The 19,732-nt window shown below is 46.1% G+C and overlaps 1 protein-coding gene and 1 long non-coding RNA gene across 5 annotated transcripts; both read right to left on the bottom strand.

Annotated features, from left to right (window-relative positions):
- Nucleotides 1-1,513: 1,513 nt before the first annotated feature.
- Nucleotides 1,514-7,324, bottom strand: LOC144588862 (uncharacterized). Its single transcript, XR_013544597.1, has 2 exons — nucleotides 7,175-7,324; nucleotides 1,514-2,868 (listed from the first exon to the last, which is right to left on the bottom strand). It is a non-coding gene; the product is annotated as an uncharacterized LOC144588862 (long non-coding RNA).
- Nucleotides 7,325-8,928: 1,604 nt separating this feature from the next.
- LOC140707334 (uncharacterized) lies at nucleotides 8,929-16,172 on the bottom strand. 4 transcript variants are annotated; one of them, XR_012087304.2, is made up of 3 exons: nucleotides 14,246-16,169; nucleotides 11,586-11,728; nucleotides 8,929-10,715 (listed from the first exon to the last, which is right to left on the bottom strand). XR_012087304.2 is itself a non-coding variant. In XM_073000190.2 (2 exons), exons 1-2 carry the CDS (start codon nucleotides 14,709-14,711, stop codon nucleotides 10,746-10,748), a joined length of 1,449 nt encoding a protein of 482 aa, XP_072856291.2. In that variant the 5' UTR covers nucleotides 14,712-16,172; the 3' UTR covers nucleotides 8,929-10,745. The 4 variants fall into 4 exon arrangements, 2 of the variants coding, with proteins under 2 accessions (XP_072856291.2, XP_072856294.1); XR_012087303.2 differs by having other exon boundaries at nucleotides 8,929-11,751; nucleotides 14,246-16,172; XM_073000190.2 differs by having other exon boundaries at nucleotides 8,929-11,728; nucleotides 14,246-16,172.
- Between the last annotated feature and the right edge of the window lie 3,560 nt (nucleotides 16,173-19,732).

The following is a 19,732-nucleotide window of genomic DNA, read 5'->3' on the forward strand; positions in this document are numbered from 1 at the left end:
CTATGGTTGCCAATTCCTGAAACAAAAGAAGTTCTGGAAACAGGGCAGAATTGGCATTTAGACATCTCAGTTAGAGGACGGAGTACTGCGTAGAGGATTTCAAGATTTTTAGAAGGTCTAGGAACAGCAAATGTGGTCTGCTCACTTAAGGCGGAGATGCACAACAGGCTGCCCTCTGGATATCTGGGATCAAAGCCTCAGCCAGCATATTATTATGAGTTGTAGTCAAATATTTGATGGACACCAGGTTGCCTGAAGCCATATGAACTTTTAAAGAACATGGCCCCAAAGCAAACGGCAAAGCAAAATTTCTTGAATGGAAAAAGACATTTGCTAATTTTAGATTGTTCCTGTTAGAAACAAATGGAACAAAATTCACAACCATCTATACTTTTGATATTCAGGCATCCTGCATTTTCCAGCATGGAAGGAGTGAAATTCCACCTGCCTCCTAGCTGGCTGTTAAAGATTAGATGTCTGTTAGAAATAATGGCTGAAATGCTGTTGCTTAATGTAGTAACTTTCACTAGAATAGCCCCATTGAGTTGGCAGGGATTTAGTATGTTAACTTCTTATTAAGTTCCTGTGATCTTGTTGGGCCTAGTTGCAATTCTCTTTAAATAACAGAATTTCATTGGGAGTTGATCAGTCTTGTGCAACTCAGTGGAGATGAATTTGAAGCCAAACTTTTAAGAATTAAATGCTCAAAACCCTAGGCCCAAATGGGTGTATTTGTCTATTTCATTTTCTCCCACATGGAAATATCTCAAATTTCTCAAGTGTTTTCTAACACCTTTGTGAAACAAATTCTACGTTTCGGAAATGTTATTTATTATAGACAAACAAGCAAATAAACAATAAAACACATGAAAACCTCACCGATTCCTAGTCTGAACTGGTTTGAAACAGCGTATTTATTTTTTTTATGACTTGATTTCAGGATGGCCTGAGAAGCTAATAGTATTCTGCCAGGTCCTATAAAATACCAGAATTGGGCCTTCCTTCCTGAAGTAGATGTGCCCTTGCAAGTTACTATCAAACAGCTAAAAGGTGGTGGGCAATTGCATATTCAACATGAAGGAGTAGACAAGGGAGGGTTTGATTATACCTCCCAAAGTTCATCCATTTTCTTTCTTTTCTTTTCTTTTTTTGAAGTTTTATTCACAACCTTATATGCTGTCTGTAGTTTTACTGAGAGGGAGGGACTAATATGGGCTGAGGTCATTGTGTATCTAATCCAGCACTAACCAATAATTCCTTCCAGTTTTTGAACTTCAGAGAGAGCCTCACCTCTCTGCTGAGGGTTCTACCCCTTCCTTTCACTGTTCAGTGGCAACTGTTTGTAGTACTGTGATGTTTACCACATAACCCCTGCTTGCTTCCTCAAACAAAGGGCTCACGTTATGTCTTCCCACCAGCAGATAACAATTGGGATGTTCCCCCTTTTTCTCACTGCCACTAATGGATTTCCTTTATCCACAATATCTCAAGAACTTTAGTCAGACACTTGTCAGGTTGCTGCCAACAGAACTGATTTATTGAAAGGTATTAAATTTAATTATAATCACAGTTCTTTATTCAATGCATACAATATAATCATTCAAATATCATATATCTTGACACCTTCACACCTGCTCTATCTGTTTATCTTGACCAGCTTATCTCTATTATTATTTCTTCTCACTATCTCCCTTATAATCTATCTCTTTCTTTCTGCAATTCTCTCTGCTTATCTCTCTCTCTCTCTCTCTTTCACTCCTCTGCCAAAACCCTCTTATCTCCGCTGACTCCTCCCCTCCTCTCATAGACTCATGCAAATGAGAACCTGACTGTGAATGACAGGAGTGATGTGGGGCAGCCATCACAAGTATGTATGCAGTACAGAAAGCAGCAAACACAAGTCTGTGATTTCAAACAACTGTAAGTAAAAAAAAGTTATTCTTTCTCCTACAAATGTCTCAGAACTGACACTTTAGTTATTGAGAAAGGGCTGGACTCTGTGGAATTCGAGGTTATTCTCCTCTGTGGGTCTCTGTATTTCTGTTGTGCGGCAAAAAAAATCTACCAGAAATTCAAAACTCTGCAACATTTTCCTCTGAAATTCCTTTCTCTCCAGTTGTCATGCCTTATGTAATTACTTTCTAGTGATTTGTATATGATTTTTCCTATTTGAGAAATATTACATTTATGATATTTAGGGAGAACTATCTTTCTACACATGCAACACTGAATATGTTTAAAGGCAAACATTACACTAGACATGAAATATAGACATTAGCTCTAAAAGGGTACTATGAATAGCACTTAACCTTTATTATTCCTGATTGCCTTCCTTGAATAAAACAACCATATTATAGTGCACCAAAAGTGGCACAGGTTAACACATGTCAACCACCTTTTATGTGGGAGATAGAGTGGATTCACTGGCAATGTTTTTTCAACTACAGGCTTCATTAAATTTTTTGAATTTAATGGGGCAAGAGGATTTTAGCCCATCTGCTTGCACACACAATAAGGGTTCAAGAAATAAGAATCAGGTTTGAAATACATATCTGTAAGAAAATGGATATAGTGTAATGCTAGGTTGAGAATGCTTTCTGATGCTGAGCTCCCTATGCCTTCTAAATACTGTAATGGGTGCATCATAGTCTAAACACAGAGCGTTACATCCCCAACTTGCAGACTGGGACACCACACTCCTGGGCCCGTGGGTTGTCTCATCACTGCAGGCAAGGGGCATGACTTCATTTTCAAGTTCTCCCGGACCTCCTGAATCAGCTTGAAGTTCCACATCAGTCTCAGGAAGCATCATTGCTCATTCATGGAGTACATGCTTTGCATGCCACAGATCGCAAGTTCAATCCTGGCCTGTCAAGACAATTAGGGTAGACAGGGAGAAAGACAGATCAGTCACAGGTAGCAAGGATGGGAGAGACGTCTGCCTGAGACTTTGGGCAACTTGCACAAGTCAGAATGGTGAATACTGGGCCAGATGGACCAATGGCCTGACACAGTATACAGCTTCAAAGGTCCATGTTAGCAAATTGTGCCGTTAAATTTGGTGGAACAGGTGTCCAAAGTAGAGACTGTGACCCCAGTGAACCTAGAGCCTAAAGTGAAACGTCTGGGAATGCAGCAAGTTTATTTTTGCATGGCTACAATTACTGAAGGCCTCAGGGTCAGGGAGCAGCTATATATAATGTTATCTCTCTATCAGCCCTAGTGTTGTATTCAGTGGACAACAGTTTAGTTTATTTTGCCAGATATTCTTATGGGGATACTAGCTACACATTTGAGGGAACAACTTGCCCTATGCCTCTGCCACAGGGTTTCCCAGCCCTCTTATATGAGCATCCAATGTGACACTTTGTTGAACAGGTGTGGGGTGTATTCTATGCATATAGACAGCCCTATCATTAGGCAGAGTGAGGCAGCCACCTCTGACACTTAATCTTGGTGTTAAAAGATGTCAGAATTTTTCTTGTTATTTACAGTGCATTTTAGTTTGTTTATTTACACTTACGATTTTACCACTTAGTAAAACGGGACTTACTCACAGGTTAATGGGATTTAGATTGTATCCTTGGTGCTTCTTTATTGTATTTTCATTTTCAGGGGACAGACTCAGTTTCCAAAATAATTTTAATTTGACCTTGATAGCACCAGATGTTGGAAGAATACTCACTGCTACAAGTGGCAAAATACGTTAGAGTGGTTTTTACGTGTGTGCACGCACACACAGACACACACAGACACACAGACACAGACACACACACACACACACACACACACACACACAAAAGTATACAGATCCTAATTTGAAACTAAGGAAGTTTTCTCACCTCAGAAACACCCAAACCTTCACTGTGACAGTCACTCCACTAGAAATAATCACAGGAAGCTTTTTATTGACTTGTAAATTCAATATGGCAACTCAGAGTCCTCCCTTTCCTTTATTTTTAACAATCAAACTCCTGTTTATTTTCATCATGTACGTCTCTTCATTGATTGAAGCACCATTCTGAAGTGCAATTATATTGGGGGGAAGTGTTGTTTGAAGAGATTTTCATTACATTCATGTTCCACCAAGTTGCCGCAATCTTGATTTTCACAGGCAAAGGTGTTCTGTGTTAACTCTGTTTTGTTTTGTAATGGACAAGCAAGGCCACCTGATTTTCTGCCTTGTGCCATCAATATGGGAAAAGAGAATTAGTTGACATAGCGAACATCAGGATAAAGCCCATAAACTCCAGTGTGCCACTATCACCAGCCCTTAAATGCACTAAAACACAGCTGCAATTAATTATTTCTTCATCCCTCAAGCAGAGAGAAAAAACTAAAAAGAGGGCAAAGAGGACATAATTTACAATGTGAAGATTAGTTGTACCATTATTTTATCCTGCTTTTTATAGGAGTAGATAATAACCTCCTTTTTTTTTCTATGCTGGAACATCAACCATTAATTTATAGCTCATAATACGTAAGCTAGTCTTCTTTCCTAACTATCAATTATTCAAATTACTCAGCGAAGATAAACCATAAATATTGCATACATGCCAAGTCCCCATATTGCTTAAAGCTATTAATCAAGTTGTCCCTATTGTTGATTTTAATTGTCTGATGTAGTTATGTCTATTAAGTGCTTGGCATCAAAGCTCTGGAGTTGGAAAGCAGCAGATGAAATGGATTCCCACACTAATGGCACTTCAGATCTACTGTGTGTTATACATGCCTAAGGAAATTGCTTTGGGGTAGAGGCATATTTTATACTGCCATTGGGGGAGAGGGATCATTAACTGGCCATAACAGAGTGCCCTGCCTGTGCTAAATAGACATATGTGTGAAGTACATTTCTTGAGTGTCAGTCGTGTGCTAATTATGGGGGAGCTAAAGCTTCCCGCCAACCTAGCGGTTCGAAAGCATGCAAGTGCAAGTAGATAAATAGGGACCACCTCGGTGGGAAGGTAACAGCGTTCCGTGTCTAAATCGCACTGGCCATGTGACCATGGAAGATTGTCTTCAGACAAAACGCTGGCTCTATGGCTTGGAAACGGGGATGAGCACCGCCCCCTAGAGTCGAACACGACTGGACAAAAATTGTCAAAGGGAACCTTTACCTTTACCTTAAAGCTTCTTACCTTACTTTGCATTCTTTTTTGTGACTGTCCAAAAGCAATTCCTCTGCTTATAGAAGGGAATTTAAAGAAACCTCACTGAATTTCTCATTGTCATTGATATATGCTGTCTTGACACACTGGGACACCCTGTCAAGACATTGCTAACCTTTGTGAGATTTCTCATCTCCAGTACGAGAATGAGATGAGTGCTTTTTTTATTTGTGCAAAGCTATCTGCCCAAAAAGCTAGCATCTTTGCAAAACTAAGCATCCAAAGACTTCTGGGTGGGGGGAAAGAGTGAAGAAATTGAGTGCAGCTTTAATAAATAAAAATAAATAAATTTCCTCTAGTTATTCAGTGGATAAAACGGTTCAGTCAGGAACCTACAGAGCTGATTGGCTTCAAGTCTCCCTCAGTAGACTACCCCTTATTTATTAGTTTACCTCAGCTGACACTTACTGTGTCAATAATTCATTCAGAGACTCTGATAATAGGAATAAAATGATTGTTTACTTACAGTTCTTCATAGATAAAAAACAAACTTCTTATTGCATAAAATTAACTTATTAGATCACTGAGTTTAAGTGGTTAACTAGCTTCATTACTGACCAACTGATTGGTTATGTAACTGACAACCATTTACTCTACATGTCCACTTCTGACAGACTCCATTGCTAACACTGACAGACTGATCTGACTAACTGTAAAAAGCTAGGGGAAGAATCTGAGCTGGGGGGGAGGGGCAATTGGCTGCTACTGAGTTGATTGACCATCACTCCAGTCCAGAAAGGTCCCTCCCAGCCAAAAACTCTTAAATGCAACAATAGTGAGCGCACAGACATGCACACAAACAGAGCAAGTACAAATAGACTGGCTGATTGGTTGAAAAATAAAACTTTCGGAGAGGGGAAAATAGTAAGAAAGTGGCAATATGTTAACTACTAATAAGCTAAACATCCATTTGATTATGTTTATATTGAAAGGACAATGCTTTTACTAACTGAGATAGTTTTCAGTTGTTTTAATTTGTACTAAGTTGTTACTCTGAAAGCCTTAACAGAATGGAGATAAAAAACGTCATCTGACTGCTTTTGGGTTTTGGGGATTAGATCAAGGCATGGTGCCTGGTTCTTCCATCCTCCCCACACACACACACACAGAGACACTTTAAACTAAAAACAACCCTATGGGGCGGATCAGGTAAGAAAGCCTGTGAGTGAGCTTTCATTTTGCTTAGGGGTAGGTGAGGATATATCATCCGTATTGAGTAGCACAACCAAGCTTTGCAGTTGTTCGATTGCTCAGATTTAAAAAGCAGCAACTCAATACACAGATTAAATACAAATCCCTCCAATATGTTTCCGCATAACAAGAGATTTTAGGACCTATAGAAAAGCACCTGGATGCACACTATGGCTCTTGTTTTGGAAGAATACACATTCTTCTGCACTTCTGAAGATTATGAATCACCCATAAATTCTTCCGATGATGTGGCTGCAGCACAGTGGGGGCCAACATGGGCAGTACATATCTAGTTCTTCTCCTTTCCATCAAAAGAAGATTTAGGGTTCTGGTACTCTAAACCCTGTTTTCCCAGCAAGACCGTTGTCAAGACAGAGACTTTGACAACTGAACATGTCTGCAAGAGCCCTACAGAACTTTATATACCTTTAGGGAAAAGCAGAAGCCTGTGTTAATCACAGCTGGCATTTTATCCCAATTATGGATTAATTCCAGAATGAAACCACATAGGCATTGAAGATCATATCAAAATCCGTCTGGTTATCAAGGTATGACCCTTTTCATTGTAATGATTCCAGGCAACATCAGTTTGTCTAGTCCTACAAGCTTTATTTCTCTACATTGCTTTTAAGTGCCATAAGCACAAAATACTTCAAATTGGTTGTAAATAGAGATGGGCACAAACCGCCAAAATGTTTCGTGAATTTATGAATTTTTCCTGAACAAACCATGAACTGAGTCATTGGTTTGCTCGGGAATTTTTTTTTTTTAGCCTGCCCTCTACTCCCTTCCCACTGTCCCTGTTGCCTCCTTACCTTTTCCTGCTGCTGCCTCTGCTGCCACTGATGCCACCATCTTGAGATGCAGCCAGCTCCTGAAGGCTGGCAGCCTCTGCCCATGTCCCTGCCTCTCAGCTGAGAAATGGGGACATGCACAGAGGCTCCCATGGCCCAATAGGACAGCTGCTGAAAAAAAAAAGAAAAGAATTTCTGCAGCCTTTGTAATTTCAAGGGTCTGTAACAATATCTAACAAGTTGTACCATTAAGCATTTGATGAGCTGGGATACTGTTACCCTAAAATCCTAAAATGCAACCAGCTTTCTCAACCTTGTTTTGGCCATGGCCATAAACATAATACGAAAGAAACATATCACATCATGATTGTATGTCACATAAAAAACCTTATAAAGTGGTGTGTGAAGAACTTCTTTCGAGTCTGTGTTCCCCTTCAAATGTGCCAGCCTCTGTCCAGAGGCTATATGACCCCCACTGAGAACAGCTGCACTAGACTCTTGAAAACTCAAATATTATATTCACCAAAAGGGTGCACCATAGGACTTGCAAATGACACTCCTTCTTTACACATTGTAATATGAACAAGTTCATTATAACATAAACATTTTCCACTGTCAGGATTGTTATTGTTCAGTGATCTTGGTTGGCCAGAGAGACGGCTAGTTGTTTTGAAATGACTACAACAAACTCTTGTTCAGACCTCAATTTTAAAAGCACTTTCTTTTACTGGGCTATTTTTTCTATGCCCCCTTAATTATTTCAAGACCCTATACGCACAAGATTTCAAACCTTAACACCATTGCTTTACCTGCTTCACATCCCTTACAGTGATCACATATTCCTGTGGCAATAAAGTGTGGATTTCCAAAACTGGAAATTGAATGCTGGAACTTCAATTTCACCTACATTTGCATCCAGCTTTGAAAGTAACATTCAGATCCTATCAGCATGCATGACAGGGAGGTTGTGGATGTAACCGAAGTATCTTCAGAAGCAATTAAAATCTTGTATAAGATTGTTATGCTGAAAGGAAAAATTGTTGTGCAGATTTTTCACACATTTATGAAAAACAGGAGGAAAATGTAATGCTGCCTGCTGGGCAACATCAGTTGCAGGAACAGGGATGTGGATTTAGCCTCTTTTCAAAGCATTTGGTTTTTGCAAAAAGTTGTCTTAGGTTTGCTTTTGTTTTTCTTATTGTCTTCTGGAGGGGTTGTTTAAGGAGAGATGTCATATGGTTGATAGTTCTCTCTTATAAGAATTATGCTATTCTATTTCAATCCAAATCTGTAAACAAACGGGCAGTGCATTGTATTATGCAGAGAAAGAAAATTGAAGAGAGTGAGGGAGAGGGTATTACTGCAAGGGGTTACAACAACAAATTTCTGGGTACAACCTGCCCCAAATCTGAGATGGACATGGATCTTAACTACACCATTAACACCCCTTCTGAAATCTCTCCCCTTCCACTCAAATTTTGCAAGAACAAAGATGGGACAAAAATGGATGAGTCTTCTGTTGTGAATGAAAGAACTCACAGGGCAAGACAAGACTCCTGGGGAAGGGCAATCAGCTAGACTCCAGGATGGGATTATGTGGGACACATATAGTCATTTGAAAAGCTATTTTTGCTTTCCCCAACCCTCTCTTTTTCTGGACAAATTGTGAATTGCTGCTCCTAGAAGCTTATGGGAGTATTGATACACTGTTTAATGTACCCTAATACTGTACCTTTGCCAACTTATCCCGGAATAACCACGCGAGACCAGGTATATGGGTTAAACATGGGCCACACTTTATTAATATTCATTCGTATTCCATGAACATGCTAATCCTCTGAGGAAAAAGGGGGGTCCTGCTGTAGTGCGGATTCAAATTCTCACTGGGTAATAGGTTGGCTCTTGCCCAGCTGCGAGGCTGGGCTCAGGCCTCAGTTATTCCCTTCGTTATCAACATGGAATAACTGACGGTCTCCGAATTTCCCCGGACCCCTTTGTTCTCTCTGTACCTTTCGCGGGTCCGGTAGCGTCCCCAGCGCATCTTTACCTTCCAGCACCACGGTTGCCTACCCGGGCATGCTACTGGTCCAGATGCGCTGGAATTTGTTGCCACTACCCCATAAAACAATATCCAGTACCTTTGAATCCGCACTACCCGCCCTGTGTGACCAAATGCTACCACCTTCGTTAGGCCAACGCTCCTAGTCCAGTGTGGGATAGGCGAAAAATCCCCGCCTCCATTGGCCAATTGGGTGGCGGGTCAAAAATTCCTATCCGGCCCCCAATAGGGCGACCAGCTAATCTCACACTAGTAAATAGGGCGGGCGGGTGGGTTGCCAGTTCAGCAATGGCTGCTGAAGAACAAAGGGGGGGGACCCCCTTTAAATGCCCTCTGACCTGCCCACACCCCTTAGCCGTCCTTGCGTCCGGCCACCTGACGTCACGCGTCAATCCGGGCAAGTTGCCAAAGCCCCGCCACGATGATTGGATCCCTCTGGTCCCTCATCGGCGTGAACATTGCCAACTTATCCCGGAATAACCACGCGAGACCAGGTATATGGGTTAAACATGGGCCACACTTTATTAATATTCATTCGTATTCCATGAACATGCTAATCCTCTGAGGAAAAAGGGGGGTCCTGCTGTAGTGCGGATTCAAATTCTCACTGGGTAATAGGTTGGCTCTTGCCCAGCTGCGAGGCTGGGCTCAGGCCTCAGTTATTCCCTTCGTTATCAACATGGAATAACTGACGGTCTCCGAATTTCCCCGGACCCCTTTGTTCTCTCTGTACCTTTCGCGGGTCCGGTAGCGTCCCCAGCGCATCTTTACCTTCCAGCACCACGGTTGCCTACCCGGGCATGCTACTGGTCCAGATGCGCTGGAATTTGTTGCCACTACCCCATAAAACAATATCCAGTACCTTTGAATCCGCACTACCCGCCACAGCAATGGGAATAGCCTACTATTTCCCATGCTCCCCCTCGAGCTGCCGCAGCTCACACAGCAGACCCCCCTTGACGTCTTCCAAAAAGACGTCCAGACCCTGCTCAGACAGGTGCACTCCGTCTGGCCTGTACAATTCCGGCCTATCGAGCCGTATTCTGTGGTGCCCGATCACTTGACCTAGGCTGCCACAGACTGCTCTGCCGACTTCTCTGTTGACACTCCTCCGGGCCTTGTTTACAGACCAGAAGTGTCTCGCCCTTTTCCAAATCCGGCGAGGGATGATGGTCGACCACACCAGCCGCATCTCCGGATACGTGCGCCTCAGCCAGCTGAGGTCACGCACCACATCGCTGATCAGTGCCTTTCCTGGGTACTGAGCCAAATCGTTGCCACCCAGGTGTATCAATAACACGTCTGGTGGTTGCCTACCAAAGGCGGCCGCTCGGCAAAGCTGACTCCACAGCATGCCGCGGCGCCCCTTCCACTCCACAAGGGCTCGGTCATCGAGGCCCAGGTTGCTCCCCCATGGGGATGTGGCAGCATATCTCCCTGCCCAGAACACGAAGCTGTGGCCGATAATGATGATGTGGCTCCTCCTCCGTACCTGCGGAGCACCTGAAAGACACAACAAAGTAGGCTTCTTGCCTACGCGTTAGGTAGCGGCCGGATATAACGTCGGTAAGATTTCGACGCCCAACGGCCAATCCGCTTAATGTCCATTGGTTGGTAGCCGAGAACCGCCGCTGTTGATGCGGCCCCGATTCTGAATGAATGCGTGCCAAATCGCTGTCCCTGGGCCCCTTCCTTTCTCAATGCTTCCTCAGTCAGCTTCCAGAATTGGTACTTCGTGAGGGGGGAGCTGTCCCTGTGAATAAACAAGTATCCCGGCTCCACCCCCCTCTTAGTTAGGTATTCCTCCATAGCCCGCACCGGGCACAAACCTACATCATGACATGGGGCCAACGTCACCCAGGCCCCTTTCCCCCATTGGTCTGTCTTGGACCGGCGTATATGCAGCCGCATGGCGCCGTCCTCGTTCTGAACGTCGGCCATCTGCAATGCAGCTCTGGACCGATCACCCTTCCCTCCAGCAACTACTTCGCTGATTCTGAGGGCTGCAAAGAACATTACCAACGCTGCTGCCCGGAACAGGCTCACCTCGTATTCGTCCCGACAGATGGTTCCCAACTGGTGGCCAATTCCCTTCAGGAGCTCCAGAGATATTGGCGCCCTGGTATCCATGGCCCTGCCCCTCTCTTTGTACAAACCTTCAATCATCTTTCTTATGCGAAAATCGGAAGAGAAATCAGGGAAGCCCCTAGCCTTGGCCTGAAAAGCCAATGCTGAAAGCCTGCCCTGTATTGTTCCCGGGGCCAGGCCTTGTCTGTGCAGGCTAATGATAAATTGTTGTAAATGGTCGACTGGGACAGGCCAAATTTGATCCAAGCCCACTGACTCTCTAAATTTATGGAATTCTTTACTCACTGCTGAGTACCCTCTCCTTGTCCTGGGTGCCAGGGCCATGTTTATCACCCTCTCCGCGTCTTCACGCCAATTGACCAAACCTCCTGAGGAAGAATCTCCGGATCCGCGCTGGCCCGTGGGTCCAGCTCCCTGAACCGTTGCATCTGTTGGCGTGACAAGGCATCCGCTATGCGGTTATCAATGCCAGGGACGTGCCTGGCCTGTATTAATATGTTGAACTTCAATGCCCGCAACGTGAACGCCCTCACCAAGGCCATGACTCGCTCAGACCGGGAAGTTTGATTGTTAACTACGTGCACTACTGCCTGGTTGTCACACCAGAAACGCACAGCTGAATTGGCCCATTCCTCAGCCCACAGCCACAGCGCACCCACTATGGGAAAAAATTCCAGGAACGTCAAGTCCTTAGTGACCCCGGTCTGGTGCCACTCTACTGGCCAGGTGCCCGAGCACCATCTGCCTCTGTAGTAAATCCCAAAGCCTGCTGACCCTGCTGCATCGGACTGGACTTGGAACTCGGCCCTGAGCAGCCTCGTGCTTCTCCAAAAGGACACTCCATTGTATTCCGCCAAAAACTTCTTCCATACCTCCAAGTCCTCCCTAATCGCTGTCGTAACCCTAGTCCTGTGAAATGGCCGACGCAACCCTTTCATGGCTGTACTCAACCTTCGCAGGAAGTCGCGGCCCGGAGCCACAACCCTACATGCGAAGTTGAGATGGCCTACTATCTCCTGCAGCTCCCGCAAGGTGACCTTTTTCTTGCCCATGAGCACCTCTACTCTCCTCCTCAGGTCCTCAAGCTTTCCTTGCGGCAACCGGGAAGTCTGGTGGACTGAGTCTAGCTCAATCCCCAAGAAAGTAAGGGTCGTGGCTGGTCCTTCGGTTTTTTCCTCGGCCAAAGGAAGCCCCAGCTCATTTGCCAATCTCCTAAAGTTATCCAAAATGTACCTACACCTCCCTGTGTTCGCCTCCCCGCAAAACAAATAATCGTCAAGATAATGGGCTGTGCTATTGCACCCGACTCTGCTCCTCAATTTCCACTCAACAAAAGTGCTGAAGCGCTCGAAGGCAGAGCAAGAAATGGAACAGCCCATTGGTAAAGCCCGATCTACGTAATAGGCGCCCTGAAAATAGAGCCCCAAAAGGTCAAAGTCCAAAGGGTTCACCGGCAGAAGTCTAAACGCCGCCTGGACATCACACTTCGCCATCTCCGCTCCCACACCACATTGGCGGACCATCCGGACCGCCTCATCAAATGAAGTATATCGCACTGTACAAAATTCTTGAGGTATGGCATCATTGACTGAAGCCCCTTCCGGAAATGACAGATGCTGGATTAATCTAAATTGTCCGGGTGCTTTCTTTGGAACTACCCCTAAGGGAGACACTCTCAAAGTGGCTAAAGGCGGTTCAGGGAAAGGCCCCAACACCCTTCCTTCCCGTACTTCCTTGTCAATTTTATCCTGCACCACCTTCTCCCTTCCTTGTATTGATTTTAGGTTCTTTGAAAAATATGGTTGTCGTTCACCCTCCGCCGGTATCCTGAAGCCTTCCCTAAAACCTGCCAGCAAATATTGTGCATCTGCCTTGTTTGGGTACTCCTTCAGCCATGCCTCAAGTACCTCTAATTTAATTGGGGTGGGGCCCCTTACCCGGATTGCTGTTTCCGCCTCCGGGTTTCCTTCCCCCAGCCTGCTTAAATGACCCCGCACGGTAACAGCTGGAGCAAGAATGAGGGCCCCCGCAGACCGAGCACTCATGCCTAAATCTACACTGCTTTCTCGAGCAGACACCCTTGGAGTTGTACTCCCAGCACACCAAGCGGGGTTGAACCACCTGCCCCGCACTCCGGCGGGGGGCTGAGGTAGATCTCCGGAGCAGGTGCCCAGTGTCCGTCCTGTCACCTGCATAGGGTGCCATCACCTGCAACCATAACCTCGGTAGGGGCTCGTCCCACCGTAACTCAGGCTGTTCGGCAGCCATCCTCCTAAAAGACTCGTCATACTCTATCCAGGCCTGGCCCCCAAAATCATTATACGCCCGGTATATAATGTCCCAATAATGGAACAATGCGGCGGCCCGCTCGGGCTGCGCCTGTACCATTACCGCGGCGTAAATCACGAATCCAGGGTGCCAGTTCTCCCACGTCCGTGCTGGCTTCTTACGTCTCCTCCTCTCCTTCTCCTTCTCATCCTCCTTCTCTCCCTCCTTCCTGTCAGGCTCCTTGTTCAGGAGTTCAAAAAAATCAAGGAATTCGCCTCGCCAAATCCTTTCCTTTGTCGCCAAGGACAGGTGGTGGCCTAAAAACTTACATCCCTCCTGTGATGTAGGTGTCTGTCGCCCTGTGCCTGCTGCCTGCGTGCCACTACCTGATCCCCTGAGCGGAGCGGCCGCTCCCTGTCCCTGTGCTCCAGCAGTCGAGCCTGTGTGTGGAGCTGGTGCCGCTGCTCCTTGCGTAACACCAACCGAAATTGCTACCTGGCCGCCCCCCCCACTGTGCGGCGGTGCCACCATGGATGTGTCCTGTGCTGCCACGTCTGCGCTCGCTGCGGCCTGCCTGGCCCCTGAATCAGGCGCTGACTGACTGGTCCCACCCCATGGCCATGCACCTCCTGTCAATGGGGGATCTGGGTTTGTGATATTCTGTGAGGAAGACCCACCTGATCCCTGCAGCGTTGGAGTCTCCACTATATTGCCCCCGCCTGGTGCTCCGTTACTGCCTCTTGCCGCCGCTGAAGATGCCTCAGACTCTGAGGCAGTAGGGACCTCAGTCTCCGTGCTCCGCTCTGACGGTGCTGTAGCATCCTCGCTTGCATCGTCCGTCTGCAGCTCCGCCTCTAAAACCGCAAGTTTATTATGAATATCCTGGGCGAGGGCGCGCAACTTCGCCCTCCGGTGCCCCCTGGCATCCCTGGTTGACCTGCGTGGCTGCCTTCCACCCTGGGCTGCGGGCGCCTGACCCGCCCGTGCCCCTCCCAAGGCATCCATCCTCTGCTGTAATTTCTGCCATATGGGCCATGATTCCTCGTCTGATGAAGACTGAGGAGGGGAAAGCTCGGGTACCGGGCGCTTCCTGGCGCGCTGCTTTCCTCTCTGGGTTGTTCCTTGTCCTTTGCGAGCCGCCATGGCCAAACCCGTCTCGCAAATAGTCTATGGTACGCCTTGGCTCCCCCCTTTTGTCTTCACCTCTTTTCTTTTTAGTGAATTATCTATATACTTATTTATTTCAATAATTTGCTTTTTTGTTTGTTTGCTTTTTTTTTTTAATTACTCTATTGTTGTTGTACTTCGCAGGCAATGGTGATGTCCCTCGAGGTCTTTTTTTTTTTTTTTAATTAAGTTGCCTGTTCTACTCTCCCTCAGCCCCAAGGAGAAGGCTAGCTCTCGGCTTGCCAGGGCTCGTCCAGCTCTGTGGCTGCTGGCCCCGCCCCCTGAGGCTGCCTACTGAGGCAAACAAAGAGGGATTCCCAAAGCACGTGGCGCTGGTAACATCAGCTTGATCGGGATGAGAGCCCTCTGAGTCAAAGATCTCACCCTGATCAGATGTCGTGAGGGAAAGCACCACAGCCTCACGGAAAAGCCCACTGGACCCCTCCCCTTCCCAATCAGCACCTCCGCCACCCCAAGCCCTGTGGCCGCTCGACTGCTGTGTTGGGACAAAAGGAAGGACTCCCAAGGCTTGGGGAAGCCCCTGACGTCAGTAAAATGTCACTGGTTCCTTGCGAGAAACCACGTGGCGCTGGGGAAAAACAAAAGGCGAATGGGTTTTTTTTTTTTTAACTTATTTAAAGCGCCCTGCACCCGGCAAATGCGTCCCACAGCTAAATCCCTGCTCCTCTGGGTAAACACGTGGAGCTGGGTGGAGGTCTGGTGTAAAGGCACAACATGCACACGTAAGTCGCTTGGCTCCCTCACTCCCGCAGCTAATCTCCGATCCACCCCGCCGCCGCCGCCGCCGCTGATCAGGTGCTGGGTGCGGAGGACTAAAGGGGGCAAATTCCTGGCTTGCTGGCGGGAATGGAATCCCCTGGCGTCACAAGGAGTGGGCAGCAAGAACGCCTCTTGCGCTGGGCGCGCAGGGGGAGGGCGACAAAAGGGGGGGTTGGTGGGGGTAGCCTGAAACCAAGGGAATGTCCTCTTCTGGCCCCGTGAACTGTCTGCCCCTATCCCTCCCACCAACGCTAACGGGGGGGGTGCCCGCCAACGGTATCACCGTGGGATGGGAGCCGATGCTCCCCTCCCTGTCCGTTGTTCCGCTGCGTCTCGCCCTTCTCTGCGCCCTGGTTTGCCGCTCGTAACCAATGCCCGGTTCCTGCACACACTGCTCTGGAAGAGGGGTAACGGTCGTAAGCACCTCCACGTGCGCACGTGCTAAGCGCTCGCACCGAGGACGACAGCTACCTTCCCTTGCCAGTTCAGCAATGGCTGCTGAAGAACAAAGGGGGGGACCCCCTTTAAATGCCCTCTGACCTGCCCACACCCCTTAGCCGTCCTTGCGTCCGGCCACCTGACGTCACGCGTCAATCCGGGCAAGTTGCCAAAGCCCCGCCACGATGATTGGATCCCTCTGGTCCCTCATCGGCGTGAACATTTTTTTCCCAACACAAGTAGCCAGAAATTGATTTCTGGCATATTCATTATTTTGTTTTGTTTTATTTTATTTTTTTTTTTTAAAAAAAAAACATTCCTGGCTCTCAGTGCAACCCCTGAGGCAGGAGACAGGCTCTTGGCCCACCATTTTGTTCCCAACTCCACCATAGGCGATCAAAAGGATACCAACATAAAATCTCCCAGTTTGACACAGCAAGAAGTTTATAGACAGCTCTGGTGTTCAAATGAAACTCAGCTGAACCTTCCCTGGCCTGAATACTATTTATCCCATTTTCCACTCTTTTTGGTATAGATAGATACTGTATGTTCAAAGAGGCAATTGCTTCCTTATGTCCAGCCAGATGTCCCAGATTATTGAAGAGCATTTAGAAAGGATAGCAACGATTTTTTTTTCCAGGTGATTCCAGACCTAGAAGTGATTTCCATCAGGTTTTAGGTTGGGATGCTTTATTCAGGAGCAAATGATTAAAATCCTGGATTGGCAGCGAAGTATGCATCCTGGATTTTTTGGGTGCCTCCCCAGATCATTGCTCAGAGACAGAGCTCACAATATCTGCTGTTCTTTTACAGCAACACTTTTTCATCAAAACCCAGTGCTTGGGAAATAGGATGCATGGATTCAGTGATCCACCAGGTCACTTCAACCTCTCCAGTTCTGTGGTACTATGATATATAAATGCATCATGGTTCCTGTTAGGGACTGGCCTTTCATGGTTAAACAAGAAGTCGGGTTGTTTACTGTAACCACAGTTGTTTAAGAGGTCTTCTGTGAATCCACACTCATGGGCTGTTCTGTGCCTGTGTGGTTGACCTCATAACCTTGTAGAGCTTAGAAAAAAGGACAGTGAGCTGCAAACACTCCTGTCCTGGATTGCACTCTCAGTTCTCTGAGCCTGCTACTGACCCTTGAGAATGGGAGCTGCATGACAGGCTAAGGGGAGGGCGGAAGGGTTGTGTGAATTCACATAAGAACCTTTGAAGGACGATGGTTACAAGTAACCCATCTTTCTTCACTGTGGCCCTTATATACTGTAAAATCACATTTGTGGGTGACTGGCCAGCTCACTTACCAACTGGAGGGATATCATCCTGCAGTGGAGGAGACGACTGCCCTGCCAAACACAACATCCTGTTTGGCTCAGACATCAAGGCAGTAATGACACAGAAGGTCTGATCCCACGTGGATGCCTTGCAAATGTCCATGAGCTGCAAGCCCTTGAGGAAGGCTGTGAATGTATGTAGCTACTGCCTGGGTAGAGTGTCCTTTTGGCAGAGAAAGAAGGAGTTCACCTGTGAGCTGATAACAGAGCCTGCTCGCTGAGATCTGTATCCAGCCACTTGGACAATCTTTGAGAGGTAACGGGGATACCTTTCCTGGGACCTTTCACTGTAACTGACAAACCATCTGGTAGATCTACCAAAGTCTTTGGATACTTTGGATATTATGCTCTATAAAACACATCATCATTGTTGTTGTTTAGTCGTTAAGTCATGTCCGACTCTTCGTGACCCCATGGACCAAAGATCGCCAGGCTCTCCTGTCTTCCACTGCCTCCCGGAGTTGGGTCAAATTCATGTTGGTCACTTCGATGCCCCTGTCCAAACATCTCGTCCTCTGTCATCCCCTCCTCCTCTTGCCTTCACACTTTCCCAACATCAGGGTCTTTCCCAGGGAGTCTTCTCTTCTCATGAGAGCATGTGCATTTTCTGCACATTCTTCAAATTATATATTTTGCTTGCATTTACAACCCCATTGGCAAATATATAATTCTGCACCAGTAAACACATCATGGTTGCTGATGAAACAAAGTTTGAAACTAAGGAAACCCCAAACTGACAGGTGTGTCAGACCTTATTCTAGATACAGAAAAAAAGTGCCTTTAAACATGCACCCAGACACATCTGGTGTGCAGTAGCTGTCATACCTCTTCTGTATCTGAGCTGCCAATGCCAGCTGGTTTGTTTATTGATAGAGAGAGAAAGGGGAAAAGAAGAAGTTGCACTTTAAGTATACGTTTTCTGGCAACAATGTTTGTCTAAGTAGCTCATGCAAGAGGGTACATCATCTTCCTAAAGTGAGATCTGTCAGGACAAAACATCCTTGCTTTCAGAACAAGATCTGGCTTGTAGAATGCATTGTTCTGATCAAAATTACAATAGGAGCACATTTCAGCTATGCACTGCTGCTGTGCTAAGATAGCATCAATGTGCAGTAGGGCAGCATGAAGTGCTCATTCAATATGGTTGCTACTGTGGATGCATAATTATGCCATTGTTTCACATGTCTCTTCCAGACGTGCACATATGGTGCATGAACAGGAAACCTGTTTCTGCACCAGTAACCAGTTTTGTGGATCAGAGACAGCCAAACCAATGTATCAGAGCATGCTGTTTTCTCATTCATATTTGCAATAAGGCAGTCTTAGAATGCCTAGAATGTGTGGATTCCATAATCTAATGTGGGAAATCTGTTGGCTGGGTGGACATGCCCAATAAAATGCACACATTTTAAAAGTGTGCACCAGAAAATGCACACTGCAGCACAATCACAATTTTTGCCAATGGGGTTGTACATGCAAGCAAAATATATAATTTGAAGAATGTACAGAAAATGCACATTCTCTCAAAAAAAGCAGGGATAAATTCCACTCCGTTTAAAATAATGTATAGAAGCAGGAGTTCTAAATCAAGTACCCTGTGCCTGTTTATAGAAAGATCTATGGTTTTTATAAAACAAACAGTCTACCCACGTATCCAGGGGAGGAAGCAAATGAGACTCCTGGTTTGTAATCTGAAGGATATAAAGCATTTCCTCTGCAAAGAGACAGTGCTTTAAAACTCCAATGAATGAGCAATCAGCTTGTAAATGAATCCTGTGCTTATCTCCCAATGAACAATCACCAATGAAAAGGAAGCCAATTTGCTACTTTGGAAGCCGAGAAACCTCTGTGTAAGATAAACAAATGAATTTTACCTCATAGAGAAGCTCTGCTTCCAATGACATGATCACTGCAACTTGTGTTTTAAATCTTAAAAACATAGGATGGGGAGGGTGTGCTATGTCTGGGAGATGGCTGCAGTGCGAACTTGAACAACTGTTCTTTCCTAAAGTGAGATCTGCCAGGACTAAATATCCATGCAAGATCTGGGTTGTATGTCCTGGCTATCTCTTTATGTTTGCCTGCAGTTGAGTTTGGGCAGCAAGGAAATGAGATTAGCATTATGGCCGCACTAGTGAGAGCCAAACAAATATTTTCAAATCTGGAAGTGGACATCTGGGACTTCTGGCTTCAATGTTTTGTATTTTCCACCCTGTAGGTGGTTTCTAGGTGGCTCCTAGAAAATTCCAGGGGCAGAAAATTGGTTGCCAGACCCCACAAATTTACCAGCACTGAGGCTGGGCCTCATTTCTCCCCATCATTGCTTCTTCAGTTCTACCCTCATCTCATCCTCTCTTCAAGATCCAGTAGGAATACGGTGAGGAATACCACCAACCACCACCACCCCGTCCGTGGATGCTGAAAATATGGGATTAG

This window comes from Pogona vitticeps, chromosome 4 (genome assembly GCF_051106095.1).
Source record: "Pogona vitticeps strain Pit_001003342236 chromosome 4, PviZW2.1, whole genome shotgun sequence".
NCBI classification, from domain to species: Eukaryota; Metazoa; Chordata; class Lepidosauria; order Squamata; family Agamidae; genus Pogona; species Pogona vitticeps.

Excerpts from the sequence above, each read along its gene's own strand:
- LOC140707334 (XM_073000190.2), bottom strand. The coding sequence starts at position 14,711 with ATGGCGGCTCGCAAAGGACAAGGAACAACCCAGAGAGGAAAGCAGCGC. Across the intron at positions 11,729-14,245 it reads TCCAACGCTGCAGGGATCAG|ATGCAACGGTTCAGGGAGCT; the intron begins GTGGGTCTTCCT and ends TCACGCCAACAG.